General features: G+C 53.3%; 1 protein-coding gene across 1 annotated transcript in view; it reads right to left on the bottom strand.

Moving 5' to 3' along the window:
* Positions 1-12,767, bottom strand: part of Ttc7a (tetratricopeptide repeat domain 7A) — a 104,358-nt gene that overhangs the window by 21,861 nt on the left and 69,730 nt on the right. The window contains exons 15-16 of the mRNA XM_010615787.3: positions 3,368-3,484; positions 215-312 (exon numbers count right to left, since the gene is read on the bottom strand). Coding sequence (XP_010614089.1) covers positions 215-312; positions 3,368-3,484 — 215 coding nt within the window. The remainder of the gene's footprint in view (positions 1-214; positions 313-3,367; positions 3,485-12,767) is intronic.

Raw genomic sequence — 12,767 nt, 5'->3', positions numbered from 1 at the left:
CCCTCCCTCCCTCATTCCACTTGCCCACCACCCACCCCAGGGCTACCTGACAGGTGTCCGAGGGCAGCACCACAGCATCAAGGCCCTTGGGCAGTGGTGGCAAGGAGAAGCAGGGGGTTTGGTCAGGGTGGGCAGATACCACCCTCCATGTGGTACCCAGGTATGGGCAAGCTGTGGGCCCACACCAACAGTGGCCTGCAGGGCACATTCTTACCGGAGTCAGCATCATGGGCATCAGGCAGGGTCAGGTGCATGCCACTCTGTTTCTTCATGGTGAGCCCCTCACCCAAGCTGCTATCTTTTTCCAGGCCTCTGGAAGGCAGAAAAGGGCAGGGTTGGTGAGAGAGTGGGCTAGCAGGAGAATGAGGGAGCCTCACACCAAACAGGCCCTGGTGCTGAGAATCCAGGTCCAAGTCAAGACAACTCGGAAGGACCGAGACAACCAGAGAAGCAGGGCTGGAGTGGAGATTTTCCCAGACTGAATCGCCCTCCACCTAGACCAGGTGGGGTGAGACACTGCCCCAGGCCAGGGCGAGGCCTTAGCCTTTCAACTGCTACCCTCTCAATGTCTAGCCAAGTGCCAGGCAGAGCGTGGGGACTCTGAACTGGCTTCCAGGGAAAGCCTGGCATTCGAAGGACACAGAAGTACCCCAGCCCACCCAGGGAAGCAGTGCCATTCCCTGCCACAGGATCCCCTACCTTCAACTGCCAGGGGACCCAGGAGGGCCAGTGGGACCCTGGTGTGGCAGATTAAGAAGCACAGCGACCCCACCTTGCCTCCACCCAATTCCTCAGGTCCTTGCAGTTCCACACTCTGTTCTCAGAGTAGAGGTGGGGTGGGTGCAGCCAGATGCCACCAGTTAAGGAAGGCAGCAGAGTTGTTACATTATTTCCACGGACAGGCAGCCCCAGACAGCCCCTTCCCACCGACAAGGATGCTTGCTGCCCTGGACCTGCAAGTAACTTAGAGAAAAGACTAGAGAGGAGGGGCCTGTGATGTTTTCCTTCCTTCCGAGGGGGCCAAGGGCATGGTCCTGCAAATAATGCCAGGAACCAAGGTGCCTTTGCCATCCCAATTCAGGCTCACACTGTTTCCAAGCTGAGCCCATGGGTGCAGATGCATCTTAGTAGGCATCAGAGAAAACTACCAACCAAAGCAGTGGCTTGGGTGGTTCCCTTCCTCTCCCACCCTCTTCCTACTCCCAGTAGGCACCCAGGTGATGTGCATGGAGACACTAGGTTAAAATCACAGTGCTACTCCTTCTTGGCTATGTGACTTTCAGCAAAGGTACCTGACCTTTCTCATGACCTTTCTCTCCTAAAAACAAGCATATCAATCTCCATCTCCCAAGGCTGTCATAAAAGTAACTTGAGAGCTTGGGCAGGGGCCTAGCACAGTGCTGCCTTCTTGTCCAGGTGCTTGACCCATAGATATTTCCTATCTCCAGCTTTCTCTCCCATCCCTGGAAGGGGCCTCTCTTAGGGCTCCAGAATAGTCCACCTTGGGGACTACTTGCAACATAGTTCTAGGCCCATAACTAGCATGAGAAGCCTTAAACTCAGATGAAGAAAGGAGATATTTTGAGTTGAGCAAGTAGCAAATACCTCTAAGGAGAGGCTAAGCCCAAGCAGCTGAGGCTGGGTAGATGGTGGGTTCATGAAGCAGGGACCTGGGGTTGGGGTGATGGGGACATTGGGCCAGCTGTATGGCCCTGACAGAGGAGAGGTAGGGGGGATGCCAGGGAGCCTGGTGAGAGGTGGGGTAGGCTGGCTGGGTAGGGTGGGAGTAGGCCAGACTCTGGGGCTGTGGATTCTGGTCCCGATTCCAGGTTGCCCCAAAGTATGTTATAATAAGTCTTGGTTTCTTTCTTTCTTTTTTTTTTTTCTTCCCGGTATCGGGGATTGAACTATAGTCTTTACACTTTCAAAGAAGGCAGTGGAACCACTGGGCTAAATCCCTGGTCCCCAAGCCTTGGTTTCTGATCTGTGGTACCAAGGCAAAAATGAATGTTCCTCTCTCCTGGGAAGGCCAGGAGGTGCCCATATCCAGCTTCTGGTCCAGGAAGCCACCTTGCTCTGGGTGGGGGTGCTGTGGGGAGTTTCTTGGGAGAGGGGCTGAGGGGCTTGTGGGTGTGATACGCCCCACCCAGCTCTCAGGTCAGAGATGGTGTAGGTGAGGTGGTGTGAAGCAACCTTGAGGCAAACTCCACTGGCCCCACACCCTGAGAGAGTACCCAGCAGCCTATGGCTTGGAGATACAGGCCAGGCCTAAAACGGGCCCTGGCTATGGCTCTGAATGGCCCCACCAAGAGCAGCCACCTGGGTGGGCAGGCATGAGCCATCCTAGAGAGGACACAGACAAGAAGCAGCCAGCTCTGGGGCAGGAAGGCAGGTGAACACAGGTCCTCTCACAAGAGAAGAGCCCTGCTCTCATATCAGCCTCCTCCCCTCACTTTTCTGAAAAGCCCCCACTCCGTAGCCTACATCTGGTAGCTTCCACTGCTGGTCCTGTTCTGCTCTCCTGGCCCCAAGGCCATGAAGGGAGGGCTAACCCTGTCCTCGAGTTTCATTGTGTCCCACATCCCTGTGACACAATCCTCTGTTCCATCAGCACAGATGTTTCTCTGGGGAGTATGGAGGCCTTCTGGGCCACCTATGTCCCTCTGAAAATGCAAACACCATGGGAGGGGCCCCCTGATGCCTAAGGGGATGCCACAGCCAGCGGTCCTGGAGAAAGTGAGGGTGGGGCCAGAGGTCCAGGTAGAGACAATGCCCTGCCCCTCATGAGGTCCCTGTCCCTTTGGGCTGCAAAGGCTGAACCCAAATGTCCCGTGGGCTTGAACAGACTTCCTGTAGATTCAGCGGGACATGTGTGCCCTGCTCCTCAGGACCTCACCTCCTCTTCCAGCTACCAGGCAGATCCAGGAAAGAAGTGACAGTCTCCACAGCTGGGACTCGAGAGGCCCAGGTTCAAGTCCCAGGAACACTGGTATCACTTAGCAGCTAAGTAACTCTGAATCAGTTTCCTTTCTTTGCTGATAAAATCAGTTAATGTGTGAGATTATAAGTGGATGACTCGCCAGATACAGTGACAAGCTTAGGACCTGCCTCAGGTACTCAGTGATAGTTTTCTCTACCTTCGTAGCACTCTGAGTTTCCTACACGTCTTCACATGTATCCTAGAAGGCTGTCAAGAAATTAAAACTGGATCATGTGAACTCCAAGTTCCATCATCTCCTCCAAATGTCCTCACTGTCCCTACCTTACCAGGTGCTGTGGCCACTCTGCCGAGGACTGTTACCCTGGCAACCACTGCCTGCAGACCTTCTTTCCACCCTCACAACCCCAGGGACAATGAGCCACTCACCCAAGCTGGGAGAAGCTGTACAGAGTCTGCCACAGCTGTAGCATTTGTCTGCAGGTCACGAGGGCTTCCTCTGGGCCTTTCAACACCTGCTGCAGCTTCACCTTGGTGAACATGAGGCTGCAGAGAGACAGCAGCAGTCAGCAGGCCCAAGGCTTCCTCCAGGGTGGGTCTCCCCTGCCAGATTCTGTCCACCCCAGCAGCCCGCAGAAGGCAGAGGGTCTGTGAGTACCTCTGCTGAACCTTCAGACCACTTGTTTTCATCCCATGCCTCAGTTTCTCTCCATCTTCACAGGTAAAGCATGAGGTGCTCTTCTGCATTTCTCAGTGCCTGTCCTGTTCACACCACTGTCCCCTGATCATATACCGCCCTGCCCACCCTCTCAAGCACATTCAAATGTGATTCCTGGCTGGCTCTGCCTCTCCACTCCCTTGGCCACATGGGCCCTGGGCACACAGCAGTGCTTTGTACTTCTGGGCAATAGGGACCAGGATGGGGTCTTGGTAAGATGTATCTAGAACATATCTTTGAATCAGGAAGGCTATAGGTGGTATCAAGGCCATCTCAAGGGCAGAATTCTGCTTTCTGCCTTGCCAGCACACAGTTGGTGCTGACTAGCATCTAAATGGAACTGCAGATTTTGCTGGCTGACCCTGAATTCACTCAAATGGTCCTGTTACACTCTATTAAAGTTTTTCCTTGAATTTCCTAAGATGATAGCCAGCTCCCTTGGATAAGAGGATTAAAGTGACATGAAATCCTATTCAATCTCCACTTAGGGACAGTTGCTGTACCATGAGAATAGCTTCAGACCTTCACCTTCAAATGCCAATATTCTGAGTCAGGATGGGCGTAGGACATGGCCCTTACAGTGGGTGAGTGGAGGACCATGAGGGCAGCCAGAGATCTAGCAAGGAGAGCCAAAACATTCAACCCAGCCCCATCAGAACACTTGCTCACCAAGAACTGGGTGGGGTAGAGGCTGGAGATCCTACTGGGGCAAGTGTTAGCCCTTTGGATGTTGGGGAGGTCTGGGAGTGCTGGAGAAGGGTCCCTGAAGCTGCAGTTTTCTATATGGAAATACTAGTCTGGGGAGAATACAGCCCACGCAAGGCTGTGGCTGCCTCTTGTGGAGTGGTCAGCAGCGAGACCCTCCTATGTGCAGCACTGCTGCTGAGGGAACCAACTTGGTGGTGAGGCCTGAACATGGTTACTGCCTATGCAGAAATGCAGCTAACACAAGCCTCCTGCATCAAGGTCCCAGCCCCAGACTGCCCAGGCTGCAGAAGGGAGCTGCTCCCGTCACCTCCTCAGCTGGAGTTGGGCCTCCCTTTCCTCTGTGTGACACCTGGGCCTCCAGGTCTTACTTTGTGCCTTTCTTTTCACTCCTAAGATTGTGACTTATTGGGAGAGAATGACATCACCCACATACATGGCGTCTGCTTTCCATTTTCATCCCTCCCCAAACCTGACTTGCTTTTTTTTTTTTTGGTACTGGGGAATCGAACTCAGGTCCTTGCACTTGCAAGGCAGGTGGCAAAACCACTGAGCTAAATCCCCGGCCCCTAAGCTAGACTTGAAACCCACCCTTCATGACCATCCACACATGACCAACAGTTGGCCTCTGAGGCCCCGAAGGCAGAAAGCAGGGTCCCCACAGTGTGGCTGTGCAGGAGGACTGGCTCTGTAGTCCCAACGTCTTTTCCCGGATTCTTGAAGGGTCCAGTGCTCCATTAGGTATTGCTGCTCTCAGGAAAACGAAGACACAATTTCTGTCTTCAAGGTAACAACCACAGTGCTATAAATGTCAAGTTGCCTAGAGAATCAAGGGCTGTATTTTTGGATCAGACTTGGTGCTAGAAAGAAGAGATGTGGGGTCTCACTGAGGCGTGTGATGGAGAAGAGGGTGGGTGGGCTCTGGCTGGCAGAAGGGGAGAGTGGAGGGGCTGTGGAGGGGAATGAGGTCAAAGCAGAGGGAGCTGATGAGGCCAGGAAGCCTAGACCAAGGGCAGCAGAGTCCCTGGACAGGTGACTAACCTGACCAGCACTGGGTGGGGTCAGTCTACTGAGTAGACCAGCCCTGCAACATTCCTGGCTCTCTGCAGACCTGCCTCCTCCTCAGCAGCTCCTATGGGCTTGAGCCCCTCCCTACTGCTGCCCTGGTGTCCCTGAGAGCCAGGATGATCCCTGGCAGACCTGACCATACCACATGTCTGGAACAGAAGGCTGAGCTGGTGTCCCAGCAGCTTCTATCAAAGCAAGCTGCATCCTTGAGGCTGCTGACATTCCACTGGCATGAGTGGCCCTGAGTGGAATTTCTCAGCCCAACCACATCCTCTCTGGACAGGACGAGTGCTCCAATAGTCACTCTGGTCTGATTCCCACTCCTGGATCTGGGCTCCAACTGAGGTGCTTCTTTGGTCTAGGGCTGAGCACCTCACAAGGATCATCCTCCAGGGCCCTTGTCTACTGTCCATGCAGCAGTCCCAGTGCTCAGTGCACTCTACCTTCCACCTGTGCTGCCCTCCACGACCTTGGGCTGGAGGACTCAGAACCTCTCTGAGCCTCAGCCCAGGATCTGGGACTTGGCTCTGCTCTGCTCTGTGTTGTGGGCTCTGCTGGGACTCATTCTTCCCCCTCAGACATCCGGCCAGCTCCTAAGCAGAGGTCACCCTCTGACTCTCTCTGTGTCCCCTCAAGGGCTGTACATATTCAGGTCAGCTGTCACCATGTGTGGATGTGGCCATTTGCACGCCTGTTGGCTTGCCTTGGATTCACTCTTGAGCTTTCCCTGCTCACACAGAGGATGGCAAGTGCTTCAGTTTCTTCTACAAGAACCAGACTCAGCACTGTGAGGACTCAGGTTCCCCTCCCCTCCCTTCCTGCCCACATGCTCGGGGGTTACACTGAGCCTGCACAGGCAGGAACAATCAGGAAGTCAGAGCTGCGGCTGCAGAACGCTGCTTCCTGGATAGGGCAGGGTGGCTGGCAGTGGGCGTAGGGTAGCATGGCCAAATCTAGCTCCTTACCCCTTCCAGTAGCCCAGCCCCTCCTCACCTGTCTTACATACAGGACACGTCTAAAATTCCATTTGAATAAAGGATTTTGAGGTCTTTTAAAAAACCACAACTCTAGCCATGTGTGGGAGCACATACCTATCATTCTAGCACTCAGGAGGCCGAGGCTGGAGGGTTGCCATGAGTTTGAGGATGGCTTGGGCTACATAGTGAGTTCAAGGCCAGCCTGGGCTAACAGTGAGACCCTGTCTCAAAAAAAAAAAAGCCCCCATCAAGAAGCCCCTAAGTGAAGTCCATCTTGGCTTTCTCTGGTGCTGAGGACTACATTCAGTTAGCGCTTCATTACTCTCTCTTTCCATGAATACATGCTTAAAGAGTTTAATGATGAAGATAAGTTCCTATTAAGCATTTAAAAAATGACACTCTGGAATCAGTCTGTTGCCAGTCCTTGCTATAGGTGGTGCTCTGTGTCCTACCTGGGAGGTGCACACCCCCAGCACAGGGCCCTGCCTGCCTTCCTCACTACCCTGCTCAGCGCCAGCCACATAGTGCCTGCTCACACCTGGAACCTGGTCACTTGAGTCCTCACAGCTGCAGAGGAGCCAGAACTAGGCATCTCAATCCCAAACCACCCACAGCAAAGCTGTCCTCTGAGTGAAACAGGCCTGGAGAGGGAGCAATGTGCTACAGCAGGGCATGCAGGTGCCTAGCTCCTCCCAACTAGGATGTGTGCATGTGTGTGTTTGTGCACACGTGCGTGTGTGTGCACTCATGGGTGTGTCTTCATCCCAGGGGACAGTCATGGTGCAAGACCCAAAGTATAACAGGACAGTGTGAGACTGGAAAGCTTATATTCAGTGGCCCTCCAATATCCTGCCACTCTGAGGAGCTATTCTAAGACAAACCCTGTACTTTGATGTCACCCAGAGTAAAAAGATACTGGCCGAGGAGGTGGAAGCCCCAGACCAAGTCCCAGTTCTGCTGCACCTGGGCATGTCACAGGTTCTGTGCTGTAACACAGGAGGGAAGTTGCCTGTCCAGGGATGCCGCTAAGGCTGAGCTCTGATGACGGGGACCCTGTGACCCTGTGATGCAGTCCTCCAGCCTGCAGTCACTGATGCTCTGTGTGGGGCCTCTTGAACCAAAGCCTGACAGACTCTGGGAGGAGTTTGCGGGCCGGCACCTCTGGAGGCTCCAGAAGTCCCACTGTCCCACAACCAAGCGTGGGAGAATGTCCTCAGCTGTGACCCCTCCCACAAGCATTCCCATGTTCCTTGAGCCCAGTATGCCTGCAAAGAGCAGTCACCAAGGCCTCGCAAGGCCTGTGCCTGGCCACACTGCTGGCCCGAGGCACATGTGTGGGTGGGTGTCCTCTGGGAAGGCAGGGGCAAGGGCAGCACAAGCATTTAGTGCTTGTCTCACTTCTGGGGCTGCAGAATGAGGTGCCAGGTCTGGGGATAGGCCTCATTCCTGCCACTCCCTGAGGCCTGGTCCACACCTCCAGAAATGTGTGCCCTGATGCCAGCAGGAGCCACAGTATAGACTCCTGAGAAGGAGCTGAGCCCTTCAGAGAACTGTGCCAGGCCTGTGGCAGCCCTGTCTTAGATGCCTACCTCACCTGTCCTAGCACTCTGGTCAGAGGTAGAAACCTGCACCTGCACACTCTGGCCCTTGGGGACATGGGCAGGACCTCAGCTGACCTTCCTACTTGCTCTGGCCAGGAGCTGATGAGGAGGATCCCTGAGAGAATGCTGGCATCTGCACCTCTTCCTCCCTCTCTCCCAAGCCCACCCTGGCCTACTCTCTGGGCAGGATTAGACTGCTAATTATTTGTCAAAAGGATTAAGACTTGGAGCTCTTCCCATTCTGATGCAGAGACAATTTCCTTCTACTGCTATGAGGAAAAACTATAGAGTGAGCCTCCTCAGAACTAGCGAGCATGGTCTTTCTGAAAGCTCTTTAAACAAAAAAATAATTATTTTATAAATGGGATGTTTTTGAGATGGCCCTGGTTAAGCAAACACTGTGCTGGGGTCAGAGGTCATGCCATAGGTCCCTCTACCAGGGTCTCCAATCCTGTCCCCCTTACAGCTGCTCACCCCAGGGTGTTGCTGGCAGTGCAGAGCTGGCTGCAGGGAAGGACTCGGGTAGCAGGTTCAGGTACACATTTTCACTTTCACATTTTTATGAGGCAGGAGGCGGCACCACTGAACTAAATCCCCAGCCCTACTTTCACATTTTTAAGTGACTCAGCAACCAAGAGACACTCAAATGTGGTAGTTCACGGACCTAGAGGAAGCCACCTCTAGCTCCTGGCTCACTCCCTAGTTCAGTTGGCCACGGGACACTGGATACTTCCAGGCTCTGCCATTTGCTGTGGGTGCCTTAGCCTCCCTGGATGCACTGCCTTGTCTGAAAAGCAGGCTTGATAATGGTGCAGCTGGGGAGGCTGTTGGAAGGATGAAGGAAAAGAGCCTGGAAGGCCAGTGCCTGCTGTAGAAACATCAGCAGTCACCTCACACCTGTCTCCTAGCAGGGGCCAAGTCGATATCTCTGCACCCGCAATGCCTTTCCCCATGTTACTCAGCAAACCCGGGCTGAAGCACCACGGAGGAGGCTGAGTCACAGGACTCCGCAGGCTGGAAAGCAGTGGGTGTTCCCAGGACTAGAGCAGCTTGCAGGAACCTGGCTACTGTGGACCCGCCCCAATGGCCCAGCTGCACTCACATTTGAGGCCCTCAGTGCAGCAGCTTTTCCCCATCCCCCTGGCTCCTGGCCCTCCCTGGGGAGCAAAGGGGGGCAGCAGGTGTAGCAAATGTTCAGAGAGGCTATTATCTCTTTAAAGGACAGCAATTAGTAGTTCAAGCTGATGGCCATGCCTTGCTGTTTTAATGAAGAGTTCTATTTTTATGGAAAAAACATAATTGAGTGAGAAAGCAGGCTATTCTCTGACTCAGGAGGCCACACCTCTGGAAAATCTAGCTGCCTGGCTAGGAGGCCAGAGCCTATGCTCAGCACAGGGACTCCCAACAGGGGGCTCCACCCTAGGCTACACTGAGATGCACTCAGAGACAGAAAGCAGGGTTCAACACTAGTGCCCCCATGCCCCTTCTTCTAGCCATTGGCATTGAATTTCTCAGAGACTCAGTTTCCTATTTGTAAAATGGAAAGAAAAACAGCTCTTGGTTCTGAGATTGTTGTGTAGAAATAAATGCACATGCCTGTGATCCTAGCTACTCGGAAGGCAGAGGCAGGAGGATCACAAGTTCCAGGACAGTCTGGGCAGTCTAGCAAAACCCTGCTTTTACAAAATGGCTGGGGATGCAGCTCCACAGTAAAGTCACTTAGTATGGGTTCGATTCCCCGGCCCGGTGTGGGGGAGCCCAGCAGGAGGCTGGCACTTCATGAAGGGATCCACCCATGTTTGCCCTGCCGTTCTTATTTACACAGCTCCATTATGTGCAATTGCTTACTCTGCTCCACTTCCTCATCTCTAAAATGGGAAGAATAGCAACAGTTCTTGTGCCTGCTAGGTGGCTGAGGGGAGTGTGAGGTCACTGCTTAAGGCAGTGTCCATGCAGGGCAAGTGCTCAGTGTGCTACTGTGGGTGGCCAAGCTCCAGGCTTCCAGCCTGCCAGCTTATCCAGCTGTCTTTTGGCTTGGGTTCTAGTCCCTGCTTGGCCATCTGTCAGCCCAGCTTCCTTACCATTATACCAGCAGTGCTATAAAGACCAACAAATCAAGCTGCATGTGGTGGCACACGCCTGTAATCCCAGCATTGTAAGAGGTTGAGGCAGGAGGACCTCAAGTTTGAGCACAGCCCAGGCAACTTTGACTTGTCAAGATGCTTTCAAAATACTACTAAAAAAAAAGGATATCTCAGTGTGAAGGCCCTGGGTTCAATCCCTAGTAACACATACATGCACGCGTGCGCGCGCACACACCCACACATTCCAAAAAAAACCAAAAACCAAAAACCAAATCAAAAAATCCCACCAACAAATACAGTGCAAGTTAACAAAGTAGGATGAGGGCTATGCGCTGACCAGATATTCTGTGTTCCTTTCTTTCTAAAATACCCAACAAGCTCTCCTGCTTACCAGACTGAGGAGCTCCTGGGGCATACTGGGTGCCCAGCTCTGGATTCCTGGGGTAGGGCTAGCAGGCAGAGGAGAGACACATAGGCACAGTCAGCCCTAGAGGGGCTCTCAAACTTGAACAGTGCACCAGGAGCCATTAGGAAATGGGACAAGAACAGAGTGGCACAGAGCTCCAAGAAGAAAGTGAGCCTGGAGGGAGTGGAAGAGGGCACCCTAGGGGGCTGGGAGGGCAGGTGAAAGGCCCAGAGTGGGGTGGACGGACCCTGGCCAGGCACAGTGGTCCCCATTCACACAAAAGGAAAGTGGCAAGGAGGGGAGGAGCAGGAGTCAGTCACCAGAGTCCATTCAGCCTCCAACTGCCTGGCTTCAGACTTCTCCAAACTTCACAGCTCAGGAAAAGGCTCTGTTAGGGAGACTGACTGATTCAACTTTCACACATGCTCTTTGAGGGTGTGATTTTTATAGGGACCTGAAAAGGGAGGGCTTAGTATAAGCCCTATGCCCATCCAGTCCATACTCATATCACAGAGCAAGATCACGGATGAGGAGAAATGCTCAATGCCAGCCTTACTTGCTGAGGAGGAACTGTCCTTTGGGAAGAGTCTGAGGCTACCAGCGACTATGCCTGCCTGAAAACATCTCTCAGCCACACGGTCCACAGGCACTGTGGCGGCCAAACACACTTAATAAACTCAGCAAAGTGATAAACTATGTTTGTGTTAATACCTTTGCTTCCAACCCCCTTACTGGAGTGCTGGAATTTTAAGCATCCTTTTGATGTACTACAAGTCCTTAATAAGAACAATTAAACACACAGGGCTTTAAGGCAGAAATGTTAACAGATGCCCAGGACTCTGATCCGTTCCGCTTAGTGGAAGGCACCACTCGGAATGTATCACACACAATCTGAAAATAGATGAAGCCAACCAGGTAGATCAGAAAGGTGCCCTAGAGGTTTAACTTTACCAGAACTTTCTCAAGGTCTGGCTTCAGCTAATGCCTAGTTATCAGCTCAGACATTTTCCAAAACAGTCGAGGTTTCCTGGGGCAAATGGCTGTGCCGGTTCATTTGTTTACGGGCGACAAGCTCTGGCTTGTAGAGAGGGCCATATTATTCCCTTGCTGGGGCTCCAGCAGACCTTCCCCTAGGAGTTTCCAAGTCCCCTAGGATCAGGGCTGAACCAGAAGGAACTCCCAGGAGAGTCTACTCTGACCCCTAGGGATCAGGGGGTGGGAGGAGACCTTGCTCACTGGAGTGGGAAGAGAAACCATTTGCTTCTCGGCTGCCTCTTCAGTGTACAGTTTGGGCCTTCAAAGCCAGCCAGGCAGGCTGCCAGGGGCGGGCTTGATCAGTAACTGACAGGATGGTTATTGGAAAGCTCCCATCATTAGCCCAAGAACTTTGTTTGGTTGCTATGGTGACCTTCACCACAAGGGCCTGACTAAAGAGCAAGGAATCTGATACCTAAAACCATCCCTGACAGCGCCCATGGCCTCGGGAAGGACGCTTATCAGTGGCCCTTTCCCCTTGACCTCATTTTTCTGCCCCTCCCTGCTCAGGACTTCCAGCTTTCTCCCCCAGCCCAGATGAAAAGAAAGGGCCAGCAAAGGCATCTAGGGCTCTGCTTGAACTTCTCACATTCCAGACAGGGAGGCTGTGGCCTGGAGGACCCTGCAGGCCTGGGCCGCCTGGCTGGCTGCAATGCCTGGCCAGCACATGTGTCCAGGGCTTATTGGGAAGCCCATGGGATTTCAGGAAGCTGCCCAGGGTGTCTGGTTCCCACTGCATGAGGTTCGTACTGTCCCTGAGGGACCATCCATCTCTGCCTCATCACGTTCCTGCCTTTTTAAACCTGAGCTCCACTAACTAAAGGTCATGCCATAGCATGGACATCAAGAGCTTCTTTGCTTTGCTTTCTAATCCCCGAATGCAGAAGGATTTTCAAAAGTTTGACTTGGGGAAAGCTGGATTTTGCTCTGGGAGTCTCAGATGCTGCCTGTGTGGCACGGTGACCTTATAAAACTTCCCAGAGCTCATGTCCCCTTCCCTGCTCAGGGCCTAGCCTTGCCGGGCCCTTCCTCCTTCCATCTCTGGGATCCCTACCACCCTGGGGTCCCAGATGCCAATGTGACACTGTTTGCGGTCAGCCCCCCTGCCCGGTGCCACCTTGGACACACTATCGATCAGCTGTATGACCTTCCCTGGTCTGAACGAGCCTCAGAGGAAACCACAGGAGCAGGAGCCAAGACAGATACTGTCTTTCCAAGGAGGAGTGGGTTGCTGC

This window comes from Fukomys damarensis, unplaced genomic scaffold (genome assembly GCF_012274545.1).
Source record: "Fukomys damarensis isolate Sample0158 unplaced genomic scaffold, DMR_v1.0_HiC HiC_scaffold_2, whole genome shotgun sequence".
NCBI classification, from domain to species: Eukaryota; Metazoa; Chordata; class Mammalia; order Rodentia; family Bathyergidae; genus Fukomys; species Fukomys damarensis.
The sequence above is the reverse complement of the archived record's forward strand: the minus strand, read 5'-3'. Positions and strand labels throughout refer to the sequence as shown.